The 23,506-nt window shown below is 37.2% G+C and overlaps 1 protein-coding gene across 13 annotated transcripts in view; it reads right to left on the reverse strand.

The window, feature by feature from the left end:
- The window catches only part of cnksr2a (connector enhancer of kinase suppressor of Ras 2a), a 75,976-nt gene extending 56,826 nt beyond the window's left edge, over nt 1-19,150 (reverse strand). For 9 of the 13 annotated variants that reach the window (XM_043225986.1, XM_043225984.1, XM_043225980.1 and 6 more), the window contains exons 1-2: nt 18,550-19,147; nt 5,705-5,868 (exon numbers count right to left, since the gene is read on the reverse strand). In XM_043225986.1, the coding sequence (XP_043081921.1) occupies nt 5,705-5,868; nt 18,550-18,613 (228 nt within the window). In that variant the 5' untranslated portion in view covers nt 18,614-19,147. Of the gene's footprint in view, nt 1-5,704; nt 5,869-18,549 lie in introns of all 13 variants that reach the window. The other 4 variants (XM_043225979.1, XM_043225975.1, XM_043225976.1 and 1 more) reach the window with 3 other exon arrangements.
- Nucleotides 19,151-23,506: the final 4,356 nt, after the last annotated feature.

A 23,506-nucleotide genomic window follows, 5' to 3' on the forward strand; every position in this document is an offset into this window, starting at 1 on the left:
AAAGAGCTTGGCAAACAATTTCCAGGAATGGCTCAATCAGAATTGTTTCTCTGCTGTTCTGTCTCCATTGTATATTTACAATTCTCCTCTTTCTGTTTTCAGTTTAAATTTTACTGCTCTTTATTGACCTTATTCAACATCCCTAATCCTACCAAACACCTAAACTTTACTAACCATAAATAAGCAACAAATTAAGAATATATCGAGGGGAAAGTTGTAGTTAATAGTTAACAGGTGTTACCTATTTTAAAGTGTTCCCATTAATTGTAATAAGATAAAATAAAAGAAATGCAAATTGAAAATAAAGTAAATAAGTAAAAATAACAATAAAAAATACAAAAATAAAATGAATCGGATAGGATCAGATCGGTTACATTAAAAATAAAAACAAAAATAATTGTGATGGATTACAGTCAGCATAAATTTAGTAATACAGACACAGGAACAAAACACATTTCTCACTGGCAGAGACTCTCTCTCTCTCTCTCTCTCTCTCTCTCTCTCTCTCTCTCTCTCTCTCTCTCTCTCTCTCTCTCTCTCTCTCTCTCTCTCTCTCTCTCTCTCTCTGTCTCTCTCTCTCGCTCTCTCACACACACCCTCAAGATCACTCAGAGATCCCAAATGAATGTTCAGCACCTGGCAGAGAGAGAGAAAGAGTGAGTGCTTCATATGCAGAGGTGCGTTGAGTGGGTGGAGACAGAACATAAAGTTCAGGCTATGAATAATGCACTGAGAGTCTCTGCTGCCAGCTGATAGGAGCTTACACACGCTCCACGCTCCGCGCTGAGATAACGAAATCAGCTCAGACAAATCTGCATATCTAAATCTGACAAAAAAACATGTCAGAACAAAGCCAAAAAGCACGCTTTAGTTTCTACATACGCACGTTTACTTCTATAGGCCTCTTTGGCGTATCTTAAATCGAAAATTGCTGATGTCTGTGTTGTGTTAGAGCGAGGTCGCAGCAGGTGCCCTTGGCAGTGAACCAAATTACCTTGTTCCTGCATAAAGAGCACTGATCAAGAGGCAGAGCCTGATCAAACGTGGCATTATGCACATACATTCAAGAGCTCAAACACAAATTTGTTTTTCAATCCACTGACTTTTAACCGTAACCCTCACAGAAATGACCCGGAGAGGACATGCTCGATTAAAATTGTCATATGTTTTGACCACAAGGTATTAATTTGTGGGAACGTTATATTAACTTGTGGAAAAATTATAATATGTTGTTGCCACAAGATCATTTTTTATCGAGGTAATTACATCCTTATGTCTCAGGATCAACAACTTCCTTTTCTCGTGGCCTCGGCATATTATGTTGAGGGAATAACAATATTTTTTCTCATGACCACGAGTAAACCTGAGTCATCATAGCAACCATTAAATGTCCGTACTGTACACATCCTATATTTTACTTTATAATTAATAGTTCTATAATTTTATATATGCACATTTTATTTCTGATATAAATAAAAACATGACATGAATTATAGCATAAAATTAAACTCGAGACCAGTTTAGGACCAGTACTTGACTGTCTAAGGACCAGCTTAAACCAGCTAAAACCAGCACCCCAGCTTCAAAACTTGAAGACATATGCTGTTTTTTTTCATCAGGGGACCACAAAACCAGTCATAAGGGTAATTTTTTTGAAATTGAGATTCATACTGTAAAGCTGAAAAGCTGTCATTACTTTCAATTGATGTGTGGTTTGTTGTATTGTAAAAAAAAAAAATGCAATACATACAATCCAAGAATTACGCTTTGATATATTTATGGTAGCAAATTTACAAAATGATTTTGCATGATTTTTATGTAATATCCTAATAATTTTTTTGAAATTTATTTTAGTCCATTGCTACAAACATACCCATGCTATTGTTGATAAATAATAAATAATAATCTGTTGATATATTATATTATTTTCTTTATATAATAATATTATTAATTGTATAATAATGTATTATACAATAATATAGTATAATACATATATATATATATATATATATATATATATATATATATATATATATATATATATATATATATATATATATATATATATAAATTTTAGTATGTGTATATATTAAATACATAAATCTATTAAATAATAGTCACTAATTATTCATTTTCTTTTCTATAAAGGATTGTGGTACAACAATATGGTAATGGCTTAATAAGAACACAAACATCTTATTTAAAACATACAAATGGAGAAAGGTATCTGTGAGGGCTGTTTAGGGGCTGAAGATGTCATTAACTCAGCAAAAAACAATAAAAGCTAATAGAATGTGCACACCACGATAGAAAAAAAACATGTGCGTGTGTCTGTGTGTGTGTGTGTAAAGTGCGCCTCAATTTCAGTATCTCCTCTCACATCAGTAGGAGATCAATAAGAGTAATGTGCTCCATCTTGTCCGAAGAACAAATCCCACACACACTCACTCTCAAAGTACTAGTACAGGTAATAAACACACACCTGCAACACTAAAACGGCTTTTACAACACACACAGACACACAAAAGACACATTAATCAGCTTGTGAGTGGAGGGAGACGAAGGGAGCAGACGATGTGGGGGGCATCGGCGCTCAGAATCCTCCATGCTAATCTATTTAGAAGCTCTCTGCATGAATGCAGCAGATAACACACACCACAATGACAGAAAGATAAAGCAATATGGAGGGGAAGAGCGAGATAAACAAATAAGTGAGAGACTGACAGCCTTTGAGAGTTTAGAGAGGCGGGAAAGGAGAGAGTGGGCCGCTCTGTGTCTCTGAGGTCAATATGCTGTCAAACAATAAAGACTCAACAGTTCTCTGGCTTCCATCACTATTTGTGTGAGTTTGTGTCTGCGATGGATTCAAAGACACCTAACTGTGGGGAAATGGTCCCTAAGTGAATTAATGCCATGCGTACAAAACAATGCTGCAGGATGCTTCGTTGTTTACAGTGATTTCAGCGAGTTTTTGATGTGAATAAAAAAAAATTACGCCATTGTTCTTTCATGCATATATTTGGGGATAGTTCTTGAAAGTTTTAATAATGATTAAAATATTAAAATAAATTACTGCTTCATCATGTCTCGACAGGTCTTATATTAGTATTAATTTGATATTTTAAATTGTTATTTTTTTTTACATTTTCAGTTTCATTTTACTTTTTAGTACATTTGGTTTTTAGATGTTTTAGCAATTTTTTTATGTTTTCATATAGATTTTTAATGTTATTTCAGTTATTTTAATAGTTTAAAGGTTAACAGATAACCCTTGATGTGCCATATTTAAATGTCCACATCTATACAAAAACAGATGATGACTTTAAATTGGAAATTAAAAGCTGCAAATGAGTTCTGAGAAGACATTTTTCATACAAATTCTATCGTTTGTATTTTAAGAACTGTATGCTTTGTTTGTTTTTTTTGCAGAAGAAAGTCATACAGGATTGGAATGACATGAAGTAAACTAAATGATAACAGAATTATCCCTTTAAGAGATAAGAAAAGAGCAGCAGGAGAATTCTGCAAAATATCTTATTTTGTGCCCCAATTTTTTTCACTGAATGATTTCTTAGATTTAAAAGTGCCATTTTTATTAAATCGGAGATTTCAATATGGCTAATTTCATACGCACGTGTCTACCGGCTGACATTCACATGGGCTGTGTAACGTGAATGCCATCAGCTCTGATTTGGGATCAGCGTTCAGAGCAGCTAGAGAGCGCAGCAAAGTCATCTATTTATGATTAACGCTCTCCTAAATGTCAGCAGCACAGGCCAGTGGTTCACAGTCCCTCACAAAACCTCACACTCATTATAGTTCACCTTACGTTAACTCTGCACTGAAATCCAATCTCGGGAAAACACAACAAGAAACATATCTCTTAGAAAGACAAGCTGAAGTGAAGATAGAAAAAAAGAGCAAAAGGACAGGTTGAGGAGAGACACGTGAGATGCGATAAACATCCTCCTGTCGTCTGTTCCCTCCCGTCATGATGCTGACATTCTGAAAGCGTGGGCTGGTAAGTCATTGTTTTAATACCTCAACTGAGAGATTCGACAGAGAGGAAGAGGAAGAGAGAGAGAGAGAGAATTAGATGGAAAGCTAGTTATTAAATGCTAGATAATGTAAAAGGCTCAAGCGGTGCAGAGCAAATTTCAGCTTAAATCCTTTTCCCATCTCCCACACTGTCTGTACTCTTGGTACCTTTTTTGAAAATCATTTTCAAGCGGTGGAACGTCACACGGCAATAAAAATTAGTCAAGACACACACACACACACACACACACACACGCACACAGAGCAGATACAGATTAAGGCCACGGGAACAAACCCACCCAGCAAAAAGCCACATTTAAATACTGACTGAGTGGCATTTTGAGAACAAATCTGAGGAAATCTTTCTCAGGAGAGCAATATTATTATCTTACAAAATTGAGGCTGACTTTTAAGAGAACATGAAATGACATTTGCAACCTCTGTAAAGTGAAAACTGAATATTAACTGGACTGGATTTTGAAAAAGAGGCTACAATATTATCAGTTGATTTATGATTGATTTATTCATGTTTTTTCACACATACTTATTCATATTATTTTAAATATTAAATTATAATTGTTAATTTTTAGTTATTGATTTTTAAATTTTACATGTTTTATTTGATTCTCTTTTTGTCTTGTATTTTGATTTTTAAATGTTTTCATATTATTTTTACATTTAAGTTATTTTTTTAATCTTCTGATATAATACCTGGAATAAGAAATAGATAACTTTTTACTATATTAAATATTTAATATTATTTGAATGTTTTATATTATTATTTCTATTTTTAGGTTATTAGTTATTTACTATTTTATCTGATATATATGGAGGTGAAATACATAATGAAATAATAAATATTTATTTTTATTCAATTATTTCATTCTGTATTTAACAATTTATTCATATATTAATATATAATTAATAACAATATTATAAAAATTCAAATAATATGAAAAATATGAAATATAATAAGGTAAAAAGTTACCTATTTCTTATTTCAGGTAATATATATCAGAAGAAAAGAAAAAATATATAAAACCTTACATTTAAAAATAATAAATAATAATAAATTCAGAAATAAATATATACATATTTATTTATTAATTAGTTCATTAAATTATTTATATATTTATATTTGTATATATTTATTTAGTTTTTTAACTAAGTATTTTTTTCTTCTAATATATTATGTGAAATAAGAAATATTTTTTTGCTGTTTTATTAGTTTATATTATTATTCATATTATTTAAATGTTTAATATTTTTATTATTATTATTTATACTTTTATTTATTATTATTATTATTATTATTATTATTATTATTAAAAGGTTTGTCTTTTAATGTAAATTGATTAAGTACCGTGAGTCATTGTCTAGTTGTATTATTAGTTTTTGAAATTTAATGTAAACTTTTATTATTATTATGAAATAATTTTCAATTATTGCATTTTTTTTACTTTTTCTCCTGCTATATTGTGTGAAATAAGACATGTCTAAGTTATTAAAAAAGTAAATAGAGTCATTTTCAATTTCAACAACTGTAATCTTTTCAGAATGAATCTCTGTGAACATGGTGTAGTAGGGGACTCGGTGGCCGCCAGCTGACGGGGTGTTGAACAGCAGATGAAGGATCAAGCGCATAAATGAGCGTGAAGACTCTCACCAGAGCGCACAGCAGGTCCACAGCTTCCAGGATCAGCTCCTGATGTCCGATGCGGGATACCCCCAGATCCTCCAGCTCCTGATGGGTGATCCTCAGCAGCTGGTCACCTCCTACCTTCTCCCGTTCAAAGTTCTTTATATACTGCTGCAAGCAGTCATCCAGGCCTGTAAAAACATCAAGAAAATATCAGCAATCTAGGCTTATTTCTAATTTTCATCTGCAAAATTATAACATCCCAAAGTATCTGGGATTCATGGTTAAAGTGCCCAAATGGCAGGGGATAGTAGGGAAAGATGTGCATAATTACTATATTGGAACATTTAGAGATGAGTTTAGGATGTAAAAGACGATAATATATCACAAAAGTAATAATAAAAGTATCTAATAATACCCACACTCCCTTGCGTGAAGATACTGGTAAATTAAGCATTGACCTGGTTTCTGTTAGAGAGCCCATGAGTCATGCAGATGCTGCTGAACATTTAATAATTGCTCATCAATTGGATAAGTGGACAAGTGCAAGGTTTCTGAAATAAATATTTATGTACTTTCTGTTAATTAATTTCAAAAACCTTTCACTTGACCACTTTTAATGGTTTAGGCAATAACAGAGTAATTAAGACTTCTGCATCGTCTAATAAATATTATACAGCGCATATTTGTATATTTACAAACATAAACCTGCTACAATACATGGATCTCATACTGCGCAAACTAAGAATTATATCCACTTTGGTATAATGGATTTCAGAACAGGAATAGTTCACCCCAAAATGAAAATTTGCTAAAAATGTAATCACCCTCAGGCCATCCAAGATCTACAGTAGGTTATTTGGTGTCTTCTACAAACCATATTTGGAGAAATTTTGCATTGCATCACTAGCACAACTCTTTCTGTTTTTCTCTGCTGATTCAGAGGAGACTTTTTTTAAGCAATATTATGGATAGAGGACTACTATTTTAGCTAAAAACAACTTAATGATAACTGTAAATCTGAGGTGTTGTTTCATTAATGTTTTTGCTAAATGGAAAAAAGAGAATATTCTGAAATTCTTAGTAGTATACTACGTCATTTCATGTGTATTTCCAAAAAACATTTATTTTATTAAAACAATGTCTTAACGATGATTTTGTTTCTTACAAGCATGCAGCTTTTTACTTTTCACAATATGTTAGTTGACAGACTTGAGTTATTGTGAATTATCTATTAACTGGTGAGCAAGTTATGCAATATTACATTCCTGAGGGTCAGTATATTTTCAGCTAATGTTTATTTCTGTGTGAACTTTTCCTTTAAAGCAGTAGTGTTTGATAATAAATTATAACCTCATCAGGTTTGTCCATGCCAAATATCTGTTCAGCACAAAATATTATTAAATGCATCTGCTTCAGACTATGTTTACCCCAAAATCAGTGACAACTAAGAAATGCAATGGATGCCACACTTACACATGATGACTGACACCCTGTATTCCACCCTAACTGTGTCGAATATCCATCAAACTGACAGTAAATGACAGCTAAGCCACATCACAACCTTCCTATGTTTGAGCGAGAAGCACATTTGATGGAAAGGAAACATAACCGCTCCGAAAAACTGCATGTAAATAGAATTTGTGATGGACAGAAACAGTTTGTTTAAATTAAACCATAACTTCAGCCATTTTGAGATCTATATCGGTCTAGAAAGCCCTGTGTCCAGAATAAAAACCGTCCTAAATCAAATCAGAAATGATTGCTCCACCGTCTACAGTAATGCCTCTGAAAACCGATAGGATACGCACGTAAATCAAAATAATAAAGCTACCGTCAGCTGTACAGGATAGATGCTGCTACGAAGGCTATAAATACAGAGAAATAGACTAATAAAGAATGAGCGATCTGGAAAGTTTCGAAAACACCACCACTCACAACTGTCACTATCAAACAGGTGACGACACACACACTCTCCATAATGCCACACACTTGTTGTACTGCATTTGTCAGTCTTGGGCATTCTGTCGCCCAACGGCACGTCTCGCAGCAGCTGCTGTTCGACACAACGTGCATAACTGCAGGATTTACATATTTTGCTAACAGCATGTGCATGTGTTTATGGAAGAAGGAAGGTCGCAGGAACCCTTTTTAATCTCACTAGCTGCCCTTTAATAATGAAATCATCATCCAGCTCATTAACACACCGAAACTCATTGGCCAAGACGGCAAGAATAACGTTCATAAACAGTATCGGACTCGTTAATGAGCGACTGCTTCACTTGCTTGATAATTAGTTGGTGATCTGAGGTCTGAATTTAACCTGGAAGGGACAGCCGAGGATGAGAATCTTGAAGCGAACGAGATGACTAACTTCTGCTGATGCCGTGACTCTGATTCACATACAGCACCAGACAGGTGCAGTGAACAATTATCTGTTAGTTAATGTTGTTAATAATGATGTGTGGGCAACAGGATAAAGTGATTTAGAAAGAAAAGGATGTAATTAAGGCTGAGAGAATGCGAAGTCATCTTAGGAATATACCTGTGACGAGAATAAATACTCTTTTTCAGGCCCCATCATGAATTCGAGTGATGGCCGTTTACCAATACAGAGATTTTGTCTGATACTCAATATTAATATTAATATAATATAGTGACATTATAGGCTAATAGCCCAAATTATTATATATAATAGCCCTTTGTTGAGATTGACCATGGTTACATTTTACATTTTCTGAAAGAAGTCTCTTATGCTCAACAAGGCTGCATTTCTTTGATAATTTACAGCATCCTTGCTCCAGTCTTCAGTGTCAAATGATCCTTCCGATATTATTTCATTATGCTGATTTGCTGCTGATTTCTTCCAATTTTTAATTTTGAATATGATGGAAACCATGACCATGAATTTCTGATGAACAGAAAACCCATAAGAACAGAATACAAACATTCGTGCACAATAATAAAAACATTTTTTTTTAAATCATATTGTTATATTACTGTATTACTATCGAATTAGCCTAAATTATTTTGAAAAAAATCAATATATATCCATTCAATTGTACGTGGAAGAAAAGTGAAAAAGATAAGAAATGCACACCTAAATAAGCAGATGCGCAGAGCAGCAGTGAAGACACACTGTTATCAGACAGCAAAGGTGCCCCCTGCTTACACTCAAGCAGCTTGCGATTAATTTATCACTGTAGTGGATTTATTAACGAATCTGAGGTATTATTTACAGATCATATATTCTGTCCTAAACAGACCCCCTGTCTCGGTGTCTCTGCAACCCCTCAGTCATACAGGGGTATTAGAATAGCCTCGCTCTGTTACAGTGCATTATTCATTGCACACAGCCTGCTCCTCTGACAGGTAGCACAGTAAAAATGCAGGGAGAGAGAGAAAACGCTGGAAAATGGGCCAAAAGGATATAAAGAAAAAAGCTTAGCCTGAGCACTTAAAATATGACACATATTAAACACCTCCCCGGCTTCCCGTCATTGAATGATAGATAAACCGATCTGGTAAAAAGCTCTAGAGTTACTGATATTCAGAAACCCTCCCAACTCTCCCAGACGCAGTCTAAGTAATGTCATTTAGTCATGCTCTTCCTTCTATATTCTATTCATCTTCATTCTTCACCTCATTTCTGGCAGCCGAGCTGTGCATTATGCAGACTTGGTGACCACTGAAAGGGTTGTCGTGACAACCGTTCAAGGCCACAAAGTGCTCAAGGGCTTATGGGAAACTCACAGTGTTTCCCTGGTTTGTTTTAAGCCTACTGTGGGGATTTGTGCAATTTAATGGTACACAGATAGCGGTGATGCTGTAACTACTTCCAAACTGTTGATTTCAAAGCTACCAGATAGCTATGTATCATTTGAAGTAGTCTGACTAATCTCAAGCTAAAACATTTTGCAACTGTAGCTGCATGCAAATTTAGAAAGAAGAGAAGATAATCATACAGATGCCATTTGAAGAGGTTGGATAGACATTTTGGAATCTTTTCAAACAAATACTGTTCATTTCAGCTTTCTGTTCATCAGCAAATCCTAAAAAATCCACCAATATATTAAGCAGTTGTTATTTATTAACAGCTGTTTTCAGTGTTAGTATTAAGAAATGTTTATTGTTTTCTTTTTATGTTATTTCTGAAAAATTTAGTAATTGCTGCTGATATTTAGCTTTGCCATACAAGCAAATATTGAGGGGGAAATATATATTTTTAAATATATAACTTTTCTCTCTTCCTCCTCGTCCTTGTCTTCTTTAGTACCTGCCCATGAAATTGCAGCCTTCCACAACATATAAATGAAAAGTAAACACTGACTTTACTGGCCTCCATGTATGACAGCTTGCTTACTTGCCACTTTTGCATATTTTTAGTCTTCAGCAGTTCAGGACTGAAACCAGTTCACACTCAAATCTGATACTGGCCAAACTGAATAATGTGAATTAGATATAAAGAAAATTGGATATATGCAATAAATCAGAATAAAGTACTAATTCTTGCAGTTAGACCTAGTTACGGTTGAAAAAGGTGTAACATCCCTTACAAGAAACATGAACACAGATTGCTTAAGGATGGGATAAGAATACCCATGAATCAGCTGTGAACTCCTACACGGGTTTTTTGCCGTTCTGTCATGACACCACCTGCGATGAGGCTCTAAAAGTGTGTGTGTGTGTGTATGTGTGTGTGTGTGTGTGTGCGTGTGCATGTGAGTGCGTGTGCGTGTGTGTGTGCGCACGGGTGTGTGTGTGTGTTTGTGTGTGTGTGAGTGCGTGTCCATCACTGAATCGTCCTTCCTCTGCCATCACTTAATCTCAAAGACATAGGGGACTTTCTGGAGATGAGAAATTCATCATTTAAACAAACCCTCTCTCAAAATGAGCCGTCCAGCTGTGCAGAGCTGGGCCTCAAACCTCTGCTGGAGTAGGAGAGCTGAAGGGCTGAAGGTTCTTGGACCAACACTGAATGTTCATAAATACAGTCTTTCACAACAAAACAAACACACTATTCCAGACTGGTTTCTTCTCTGTGGCTGTGAACAAAATATAACTGCTTCTTTATGTTCTTGAGGTTATATGACATTCTTGAGGCCACATTATAGGTTCTTCAAATTAGCACTTGTCTGAGAGAAAAAGCGTGCATATGCTTCGACATAAGATGCACACAGGCAACCTGAGTTTGAATCATTTCCAATCTCACTTTCCACGTATCCCTTCATTTTCCTTGCAATGGAAATTGAAGGAGGAGTGTAAGTTTTAATGCATGGGAAATAATATACTTATGGTAACCATACAAGGACTTTTTCAAGAGACTTAAATTAGATCTTAATTAGGTTTCTCATTTCTTACAGCAAAGTCATTTTGTTAATGAGTTAAAATGTTATAGGCACTTTTCAACAGCTAAATTCCCCAAACTCTTTAACATACGCTACCGTATATATAAGAGCATACTGAGATGTTTTTGATTCCATAATCCAAATCTGATTTCACATCTGAAATCACAAATCAAAGTTGACACTCCTGAGATCTCCTCTAAAACTCTTTCTGAATTTAACAACAAATATTTGAGAAAATGTTTAAATCTCTCTTCTGATTTTATCTTCTTTGTGCAGTTCGACAGCTTCTGTAAGTTTATAAAGATGATTGAAAATACAGAAAAACACTACTCTAAGAATAGTTACAATACATTTGTAAATCAATCAAGTGATTATTTGATTTAATTACAAAAATAAATGTAAAAAAAAAAAGTTGTATTATTTACTATATTATTAATGGGGAATGGGGAAATTATCCTGATTAAAACTACAATTATTCCTCATTCCCTAAATGTTCAACAAAACGTTGTTTTGTGTGTTTTTGCAGGAGATTTATGAATGTTTAAGTTGTATTACCATTTGTTTGCCAAGCACTACCAAATATATACCTTAAGATTTTTTTTACTTTCTTTTATTCAATTCATAAGGTATACTTAGCCTAACTCAATTCAAAGCTTTCTTTTAACTCAATCATTTTAAATGTTTTACAAAAAAATCGTCCATGATCATGTAAGATTTTAGAGTGCACATGCAAAATCGCTGTGGCCTTTTCTTCATAAGAAAATCTATGAAGGCAAAAGTTCCATTTTGCACTTGGAATATATTAAAATTGCATATGCCACTTTTCTTTCCTACGAGTACGACAACACATCTGACTCGGAGCATCACAGACTCAACAACATCTCAGACAAACTCTGAAGCCCCTTTTTTTAATGGATGTAGAGCAGCAACACCTCCTCACGAATCCCATTTTCACATCAACCGCCTAAAAGCCTGTTTCTGATCTCTCTCAGGTACTGACTTTTGAGTAACGATCTGAATCCAGAGCATCAGCTGAGGAGCCCAGGTGTTCCCCACCCAGTTTGTCTCCTAACAGATGCTCTCCTCCCTGCAGACATGAAACGATTGTTCAAGAGGATAGCGAGTGCCACCGTTTTCCTCCCATCTGTAAAACGCTGCAGCTTTGGCCTGCTTTTGCTAACAGCCTCTGAAGAGTTGTTGTGGTTTCATTCCTTAGACGATCTTCAGATCACCGTCCAGGACAAATGTGAGCTCTGACAGACGGGAAACAGCGCGGCGTGTACAGTCTCTTACCGGGTACATACTGTATCGGAGTGTTTTGCTGAATATTTCTCTCTATACTGCGGTTCTTCAGTTCTATAAAGTGATTCAGAGATGACTCACACCCTTTACACCCACTGACAGCACACAAACACACTTTTACACTTTTTCACAGGAGGGAAGAGTCGCCCCGAGCCAAGCCACACACCCACACACCCGCCCCTCGAAGCTGCAGCCCAGGACGCAGCGCTACAGCTCTGCGTGAGTGTGTGTGTGTGTGTATTATTATTCAAAGGTCTTTAACCTCGCTTTCTTCCTCTCGCTCTCTACCAGTTCTGTATTTCTGTCACATACACACGCAGTCAATCCTCCCCAGCTCCGCGACATGTCACATGAAATACAATATTCATATGTTCCCTTAAGACACACCCTGAAGACAGGCCTGGAATCCCTAAAATGCCTTAGTTGTGTGTGTGAATACATATGGTCCGATGACCTCCATAAGTGCGTGCCGTACATTTTACACTCACTTTTATCCTCAAAAACCATCAGCACCAAACCACTGTGAGCTGAACGCCACAAATCGAAAGTGTTTCATTTCAGACAAACGTCCTAAAAAGCGGCTAATGCACCTTCGTACATGACAATCAATTATGATGGTGTGGAGCGGGGGGAAAGAGAGAGAGAGAGAGACGTGCCGTTACGTGGTCTTTCATCTTTCTGTCAAGATATTTCAGCTGAAGCTGCGATTCTTCTTCTGCTCCATTGGTGAAAAAGAAAAAGTTTAAGCGAAGAATGCTGGGAAGGAAAATGTGTTCAGGTTTTTTTGTTCAAAGCGAATGAGCTGAAACTCTTGAAGCGTTCTGAATTATATATAATCGTTAGATCTATGTGCATGTAGCAGCTAAAGGGGACGAAAACACAAAGGCTGTCTCTAATATCTCAATTGCTTCCCAAAGACAGGTATGATATACTGCTGTATTCACCTTCTCCATCCATAACTTTGCTATACAGTAAATGTGAAATATTCACTTTTTTATTAAATAATGATAATTATTATTTGATAAATTAATAAATATCTGAGTTTTGTTTTTCCAACAGAATTTGAGGGAAAACCTGAAACAAAGCTGCTAATTATTTTATTTCATTTTTAAACATGTTAAAGAAATGTCCAAGATTTAATGATGCAAAAAATTTTGACACCTGCTTCATTTAATTGTCTTTTTAATAAAATAACAAATTCATTCATAATAAACTGCATATATATAACATGTTAAAATATTACAGAAATATTCAATCTTTGTTAATAAAAAGGAATTTGGCCAAAATCGGAGATGAAGTTGATATTTTTAAATGTGCACAACAGAGTCTAATGAACTATAAAAGAGCTCTGACTCAGACGTTTTATCTATTCATCACTGCATCTGTGTGGTGCACAATTCTCAGCTGAATTGATTTTGATACCAAAATATCTCAGTAGGTACTGATTCAGGTCTTGAGTGGTCCGTCAGCAGATTTATAGGCTCTAGTGCACAGCTCCCAGCATCGGTCGGTTATATTGAACTCTCCCTCAATGACTCTATCTGAAGCCCTGCTGCCTCCCAGTAAAACCACGAGCCACAAAAGCACAGCAAGACCAGGACCACAGTCTAACTGGGAAACCTCAGATGCTGGTTCTAGTTTAGCCAAAGAGCTCCACCCTAATCTTTACAGAGATGGAGGCATTGGCATCAGAGGCGGGCCTTCAATCAGAGGCTGAGATGTTTACTTCTCTGTTCTCTGGAATGCGTTGGCCAGCATAGCAGATACATGGCACTTTCCACAAATAGGCCCTGAAAAAAAAAAGTTTTTTTTCCAAACAATAATTTAGATAACAGGATTTAGCAGTTGAGCTTGATGAATACAGTCAACACCAACATTTTGCTCATTGCTTCATGTTAGGTTCATTTTGTTACATAACATTTCTAATACTTCTTAAAAAAAAATGGGAATTGTGTCTCTGATGCTTTTACTAAATAAGCATACTGTATTCATGGAAAGTGACGCACACTGGTAGCCGCAGGAGATGATTATACATAGCACTTATGGGAAAGAGCAAGAAAAGGAGAAACAAAGTAAGATAGAGAGACGGTGAGAGCAGACTTGCTGTCTATCAGAGTTTGTGAGGCTGCAGTGATGTGACAGAACTTGATTAGATCTAAAGCCCCGCGGTCAGAAAGCTAATCAAGAGGAAGGAGCAGTCATACACACCCACAGACACCCTAAAGCTGTGTTTCCAGCTGTGGCATTCCAAACACTGTAAAAAAATAAAATAAAATAGGTGTTCGATCCTTAAAAAGTGAGGACATGAAGGCCACAGCTGGCTCAATTATTTCCAAGGAGATGCCTTGACTGAACCTAAAAGGTCGTGTTTCCAAAAACTAAAATCTGACATCATTATAACAATTACAAATTAGGTTAAGCAATTCTAAGTTGTTCTATGCAAATTGCGATATTATGTCAAAATAAGTGCTTCAGGTTTTCACTGAGAGCAAAACATCAGCAGAACATGAGACTTAAACATTCAATACTTCAATACTACTGAATTTCAGCAGAATATTCAAATACCTATACAGTTAAAATGAAATAAAATGAAAGAATATTATCCATATTTGTTATATACATTAAAAGCTTATCTTTTTCCCTTTTTTCCATTTGAACAAATATTCAATCAGCTCAACAAATAAATCATCTCTCTGTCTCACCTTTCTAGTCAAAGCAGCATTGGTGTGATGAATAATGTTGATTTTGATTACCTAAGAATCTGCAATGTAAGTCAAAGGTTTACTCTATTGCTGTTTAAACAGCAAACGTAACATTTGAGACCTTTTTTGACCAAACTGCACGGCTCTTGCAAACAGACATACACCAAAGCAAACACGTTGTCATTTATTGGTTTGTGACATCTGCCGATAGCAACCTTTTAACCGAGACACTGAGGCCAAGCTATTTCAGAACAGAGCAAATCATTCTGTTAAATCTTGTAAGTCTCCAGGGTGCAGGCTGATGTGCCATTAAATGTCCTGCTGTATCCTCAGCCTCATCTTTCCTAACCACTGTTTATTAAAAGGCCCAGCATGGCTCTGAAACACAACAGCAATTAAACATAGAAAAGTAATACATTCATTAAAAAGCATTACAAATGCAAGTCAAGGAATCCTTCGTTTAACAAAAATCGGTCCTGGCAGAACACCTCACTTGCATCTTCATATTCACGACCCTTCTCAGTCTCTGTTCTTTCGGCTTCACGCCTCTTATTAAATGCATATTAATCACAGTCTGATCCCAATGACCCCAGACAGCTTCCACAGGCTAATCAAATACAATGCCACTCCATTCTCAGCAAGCTATGCACTTCAAACAAAATCCATACTATATGTCCGAAATATGTTCTGTCATCATTTACTCACCTACATGTTGTTCATTAATAGCTCATTCATTATGTATATATAAATACAAACGCATACATGTATATACATAAGAAATATATATTATGATTTTGCAATAAATATATTAATATATAATACAAAATATATGAATGTTAATATATACATGCAAACACTTTCAAAATATATACTGAATGCGTATGTGTTTATAAAACATAATAAATAACACTGCACACATACATATATTATGCAAAGAAAAACCTTTGTTTTGGATGTGAATAATCATGATTAATCGTTTCACAACACTAATTTATATATAATATAAATTATATTAATGTAGTTATATACATGTAAATATTTTCTAAATATATACTGTATGTGTATGCCTTTATACATAACAAATATACAGCACACACGCATATATTATATAGGCCTACACAAAAAAAATATACAGGCAATTGTGTATTTATTTATGCATAATAAATGTACACAGTACTCACACATTTAAACACAAATGTTTAATCGCGATTAATCATTTGACAGCCCTATTTTCTAGTTATCGTTCTTGGTGCGAACTGGCCTAAAGTCTGATTTTTGCTTTCAAGCGCTGGACATCATTTCTGGCTCTTTCCACAACATGCACAAAATTGGTCTCATGTCCACACGACCACTTTAAAATGTCATCTCAAACAGACAAAGCTACTGAGATGTTCCTCCCACCGTTCAGCGGCCTCTTCCAAATGCTGTGCTGATTCTGAAGTAAATGAGTTTGTGCCACTCCGGGCAGCACCAATACACCATTCCAGCATTAGGGAGACTTTAATAATGGCATTTAGAGAGGGCCATAGAGGGGGTGTTCTGAGTGTAATGTGTATGCCTGGGGGCGTGCGCAGCATGTACAGGCATCGATCAAAACACTGACTGACTCTCTGAGTCACAATCTGAAAAATAGATTTGCTATAAGTCACAGATGCAGTTTGACCTAAAGCTCATGTACATATGTACCCCTCCAACACACACACACGTAAGCCTCCACTTCAATTCAGCCTGAACCAGACTGATTCAGCTACATCCTGTCTCTCTGTAAGCTGCATTAGCTGCGCTATTAAATTAATCTGCTCTTCACAAGCAGGTAAAATACCGCAGCTCTATCTTTTGCAGGTTATGTGCTTGTAATTGGGACAGTAAGCGAGGGTCAGAATCAAGCCACTAATGGGTCTAGGTAGATATTATAGCTAATAAGCACAAGTCTGAACAGATGAGTGATGAGATAAATTGATAGAGAGCGCAACAATAAATGGAATTGCAGTCCCTTAATGTGGTATACACAACCATTTGAATCCAAAACAAGGGCAAATATCCCTTCTTTACAGTCCTGCTCTGATGGTTAGTCTCTCAGCTGTTCCTCACAGATGCTCACATTGACGCACGAATGACAAGACACAAACACTGCATAATTCTAGTACACATGCACATGCAAAAGTCCATCATATAATGAGAGGCTTTGACCACATATTCAGAATTGAGGGACCAATTTAATTCAATTGAGAATCAAACTCTGCGTTAGCACAGGTAGATGTTACTCCCTGAAGTCTATAGCAGGCCTAGTTCATCCGAGGTTTCCAGTGAACCAGTGCAAAAAAAAAAAAAACTAATAAAATTGCACAATACGTTGCCTTCATAACCTTCATTATTTGCAAATGCAGCAAGCCTAACGCAACTCTCGCATATTTCGACTTCGCCGCTGCGCATCCGCTCGAAGACACGATATGAAGCACAATTTTATGTCTGTTATCAGATAACAAGCCTTATATCACAGATCTGTGAATCATTATCCCACTGGGACGCGCTCGAATCCTGTCATACAACCTCGATAACTCACTGCTCGATTTGTTATTGTGATGACGAATCTGGACACGCCGCCCACGCCCACGAGAGCAGAGAAAAGGTGCGTAATTGCCCCCTCCGCCTCCGCGCATCAAAGATTCCGCTTCTCTTCTTCAGCTGTACACGAGGAAGCTCTTCCACATCACGTTTAAGGACCCTCGTAAAACCATCTAATAACGATAAATGTGTTTTTTGATGTTCTGTGACCAGCAGCACTGTTACTGCTAGTGCAGAGCGATTCGGGGGCGAAAGCTTTTTCGTGTGCCAAAACAAAGTTAAATTTTCACGAATGTAGATATCTGAATTATGTTATTTGGTATGTGTTAATCAATAGCTTTCAGTGCGGTTGACTTTTTAAAGGAATTTCTTTTAAAGGAATCTGTCGACGTTTCTAACTACTGTCCCTGGCTAAGCGTCAAATATGTTAAAGACGCAAACGCGTACAACACAATCCAATACATTTGTTAAAATTATATGATAAAGAGATGCCTTGATGAGATTCTATGAAATAATTACATTAATCGTGTTTTGTCGTGCCATCCCATAACTGAAAGCGCTCGAGCAGCGAACTGTTGCTATGGTTACCTCCTCAGGCAAACGGGACTTCGGTTCGCCAGCGGACACATAGCGCTTTCCGAGTAACTTGTAAAATAACTTTTGTGGATACCGAAAACGCCGATTCAAACACAAACTTATAAATAGTTACAAGTAAATGAATGCTGACTTTTTGAGACTTCCCTCAAGTCGTTACGTTGAATCGGACTCAAAACACAGCCAGCGGTTATTCACACCCTGATTGCCGTTATGAACATCAGACACCTGTACGCTTCACTACTTAGGGAAAAGACATCAAGAATGCCCGACTAGAACCAGAACCATCTGATTCCTCGACTAGCGCGCCATTAGATTAGAAGGATTTCGCGGGTTTATAGAGCAAAAAAGCATTACGTACCCTTCATCCAATCCACAACTTGACTGGGGCTCCATTTACTAACAGGTTCCATGACGAGAGCCATCGCGAAACTTTCTGTGGTCGAGGGGCAGGAGATGTGGTTTAACGCAGCTCTGGGGAGCTCAGATCGGTGGTCTCACGTTAAGCGCCTAGATTTGGCCCCCGGCTACGCGGTTTCATCCCATCCAGAATTGCGCATCCAAAAGCGTCACGCCGAACGACATCAAGCACATTTCTAGCCCTTTACTCCTGCAGACTCAAGGGTTTCTTATTATTAACACCCATATCTATGAGCCCAAACCCGGTCTCCGTTTCAGTTCAGATCCTGGCATAATGTGCCATGCTCAGCCGGGTCCCCAACAGTCGCGTCTTCATGCCATGCACCAACTGCAGTCTCTCCCGTTTCTCCCTTCCCCTCCCTTCGTTTTCTTCTCCTCTTTAGGGGTCTGTACCTTTCAGAGGTGGACTAGTGGGTATATAGAGTAAGGCAGAGAGAAAAGAGCGGTGTACCCACGGGGACTCAAGTGAACGTCGCTTCCAAAAGCGGCGGCGAGCGTTGATTCAATTGGGCGCGCGCTCCTCCTGTGGGTGGTGCGGCAAAGTGAATTTGACTCGCGCGCTCGGTTTATTTCCCACGAGGATAAAAGGCTTTCGGCCGTATTCATTTTAATGAGGGCACGCTGGTTCGCCCTGCTTCAGAAACTCTGTAAAAGCAGTGAACGCAAAGTATTTGTCTGCAATATGCAATGATGCTCACGGAGGGGCTATATTTGCATGAGACTTGGACACTTGTGACTATGCGTGGCTAATGTTAGGGTCTAGACCAAAATTATGGAGGACTACGGCAGCATAAACCAGAAGAGTGACGGGAATAACTCACAGATTCATAAATGAGAGGTCAATCGGTGCTAGTTGCCACACATTTACTCCAGCGAATATTTCTCAGGGTAGGTTTATTTTTGAAAGTCAATTTGGGAAAGTCAAGAACATACCCCGAAGTCTTAAAAAGCTATTAAACAGTTTAATTTTTGTGAATGCATGAAAAATATGCAGTTCATTTAAAAGTTTGGTGGAAGTAGTTTGATTAGTTTGGATAAGTTTATGTACCTGAAACCTTAAATGTGCAACAACTGTGGAACACAAAACAGGCATTCATTAAAAAACAGCAAAAACATTATTCTAATTATTCTTGTTTTGAGCTGAAATGTTGGAAAAAAATGCAAAATACCATTGAATTTCAAAAGAAACTAAGTTTTTGGAGCTAAAATATAAAACAACTATTTACAACATGTTTAATTCATTAACAGAGTGATTTGGCTGAAGGCATTTTAATTTAACATCACATAGGACTATACTTAAAATATATATCTGAAAATTAAACTCCAAATCATATTGCTAATTTTAAAGTAAACAGCACTTATTATTCACAGAAAGAGCCCCAAAAGAAATCTATGTTTTTAGCATAACAATTAGATACAAGAGCTTTGTTTAATGTGGTTTATTATGTTTGACAGCTGTGTGCATTAAAAAAAAACTTTCTTTGCCTGAGGAGTTCTGTTTTAGAGATCTTTAACTGGTTCACTGAAACAGATATAATAAATTAAAGACTTTGCGATAAACATTTTTTGGAGGTTTTTGTCATATAATGCTTGAAACGAAACCTTTTTGAGTGTTTTCTTTATAAACTGGTCTAGCAAACTCATCCAACATGGCCAGTTTCGCCAGTTCACCATCAACCCTGGCCTTCATCCTGGCTGCCTATTGATTTTGTTCCAACTCATCCTTACTTCAGAACCCGAGCAGATGGAGCCATGAGGCTGGAGTCGGGCCCAGATCAGGCCCCAGTATGTCAGCATGAATCATACAACAGATCCTGTGGAACCTCACTACAGAGATTCAGTGATCAGTGGGCTCTGCCCCATAAACATGCATCCTTAATCACACGGGGAGGAAAGAATCAGAGCGGGAAAACTGGAGCTGTCAGATTCATTTGCAGCACAGTCCGGCTCATGGGCTTTTTTAGTGCCTGATTTCACATTTGTACCCTAAGTGTGCTCTTTTAGGAGAGCAGCGTGTGGCCGCGAACTGCTTTTGAAACCGATCTTTGTCACATTGCATGACATTTTCGGTTTTTTTTGTGTACATTTGGGATAGTGTGCCCCCTTCTGACCATCCAGAGACATGAGCAAAATCTGCAGTCCTTTTTCTAGCAGCTTTAAGCAAAACAGAAATCACTGATCTCAGTCTTGGCGTATGTTTTCTATAATAATATAGCCGGGGCAGGTTTATAGATACACGCATGTATGAGCTGCAATCTTGTAATAATCACATGATATCTGGATAGTTTTAGATACAAAAGCAAAGCTTGTCCTTTGTTCTGGGACTAGAAAGCGCTATGAAAAGCGGGGAAAGCACAGCTTCCCATGAGGCGATGGAACGTCAGAGAGAAAGATTCTGTCAGCTCTGCTTCCTTATGCTGTTTTTGCTGTGCAAACAGGGTGGTAAACAAACACCTCCAGATGGATGGAGGGGGGATCGGCTTCAGAACGCATTGCTGCTTTTGAGTGGGAGGAACTAGGGTTTTTTTTTATTTCCTGCCGGCCTAGATGTTGTGGAGACGTTAAATTTATTCCCCCATCCGTGCTGCTCCTACTCTTCTCAAATGGCAAAAAAAGAGAGCGTATGCTGTTTTGGAAAATGAAGTGGGTTAGCAGTGCTGTCTGACAGCTGCCACAGGGCTCCTTATCCATAATAAACACAGCTGGGTGGAATATGTTTGTGTGGCACCGAGGTACCTGTGTGTCCTGAGATCAATCTGAGAGGTTGCATACTTCAAGTGAACAACTTCAGCTTGTTCTCAGGACACACAGGTATCTCGGTGCCAAGAGTGATACTTGTTCCCTGTGAGCCAGAATTTCCTTTAGGTAGCATGGTGTTAAAGAAATGGTCAGTCATGCTTTTAACACGCTGCCAGTTACTACAGAAAATGTCTGCAACAAACATCAAAAAAAAAAAAATGCTATATATCAAAAAAAACACACACACACACACACACACACACACACACACACACACACACACACATATATATATATATATATATATATATATATATATATATATATATATATATATATATCAACATTAGGATAGTTTGCAGGTTTGTTTCAACTGATTGTAGATGATGAATATTAATCCATCGCTGTTTGTTGTGTGTTCTTCTGAGCTTTATTAAATGGCAAATGCTTCAAGTCCAAACGGTTCAGTTCTTGAGTGAACTGCTATAATGATTAAGACTTCTTCTTTTGGCTTATGGCAAACAAGCGATAGGTATATTCCCAACCAAAATTATTCAGTCTCGACCCAGTTTTGTTTACCCGACTAAATAATTAATGGTAAAGAATCTAAAAATTACATCTCTAAAATAGAAGAAATCATAAAAGACCTTTAAACAAAAAGGTCTGACGCTTCCTTACATCAGTGTTGCTTAAAGGATTGATAGATGACTTTGGTTCAGTAGTCACAATTCCTATTTGATGAGCCTTGTTGAAGCCATTGGTCTCGCTGGTCTGAGCTTTCTCTCTCTTTCTCTCGCTATAATAGCATAACCGCTCTGTTGATGGATGGCCGTTTCCACAAAGCTAAATAAACACTCTCCAATAGAGCGATTGCAGGCCATTAAGCCATTCTATCAAGTCCAATGGACAAATGTCTAGAGGAGCTGGGGTCCCTGTGGTGGGGATATAGATCCATTCTTCAGACCCCCACCGTCAACAACTTTGGATTAATCTCCAGTTTAGATTTCAGATCCAATCTCAAGGCCAATTTGTGCGGACCACAGTAACAAGGTTTTTAAGAGTCAATCGATCAAAGTTACTACCAACTTCCAGATCATTTTCCAGACACGACAGATCGCTGAGTTATTTTCACTTAATAACCCACAGCATGTGGACTATTAATTATTCATTTCACAACTTCAGCCAGGGTTGAGACTGGAGGGGAGGGCCTTGGACTGTAATGGTGGGAAAATCCTCATTTTGTCTAAATGGGGCAAAGACACTCTAGAGGGGACAGTGTGTCCTCCTATCTGACTTGATCTGACTTGCATGTTCCGTTAAAAAAGATAATGACGGTCTGAGTTTACCAGGGCCTCCAAGCAGTGGCTTACATAAATTACAAGATTGTGTGTGCACTGATAGGGAGAGAGTGCTAAATTGGATTGTTTGTGCAAGTCAAGGACAGTCGTTATACTTTTCTAAGCAATCAATGTTTTTTTTTTTTCACCTGGTATTCAAAATTAGTAAGTTTCGTAGACTTGTATTAAACTAGGGGGAAAATGTGAAGCGACCATCTAGCAAAACCCTGGCAACAACCCACAAACCCTTGCATCATGACAGCGACTTTTGCATGTTTTTACAGTGTCTACTTCACTGTGTTTATAACCACTAAGAAAGATTTATGTATTTTAATGACAGGATGTGAGTTAGACCTAAAGGTTGAATGAATCAACTACGGTCTATTACACTCTGCATAATCAAGCCTCTATATTTTTCACTCCAGTCGCTTTCTCCTTCCCCTGTCCCCGTGGTGCTGTATAATAGCTCAAGTACTTCAATAACACAACAGTGTTAATTATGAAAGGGAAGGATGGTGAACAGATTCTGAGTGCAACACTAAACCCTAGCGGTGAAACATCGCAGTGCAGTATTTATGATTTATTTATATAACTGCGTAACAGAAAGGCAGCCGGTTGATGAGCTGCTCCATTTGTAACTGTATTTATAATTTAAAATAGTGGGTTCTACTTTCCTTGCATGTCCAGGATCCTCGCAACGGATTAGGCTGTTTCTATTCTGAACATGTCCCAGTGAGATTGTTCTGCAATAACAACACAGCAAAAATGGCTCAGGAAAAACTCTGATTATTTACCCACTGAAACAACGATTACACCCAGGAG

This window comes from Puntigrus tetrazona, chromosome 24 (assembly GCF_018831695.1).
Source record: "Puntigrus tetrazona isolate hp1 chromosome 24, ASM1883169v1, whole genome shotgun sequence".
Classification (NCBI taxonomy): Eukaryota; Metazoa; Chordata; class Actinopteri; order Cypriniformes; family Cyprinidae; genus Puntigrus; species Puntigrus tetrazona.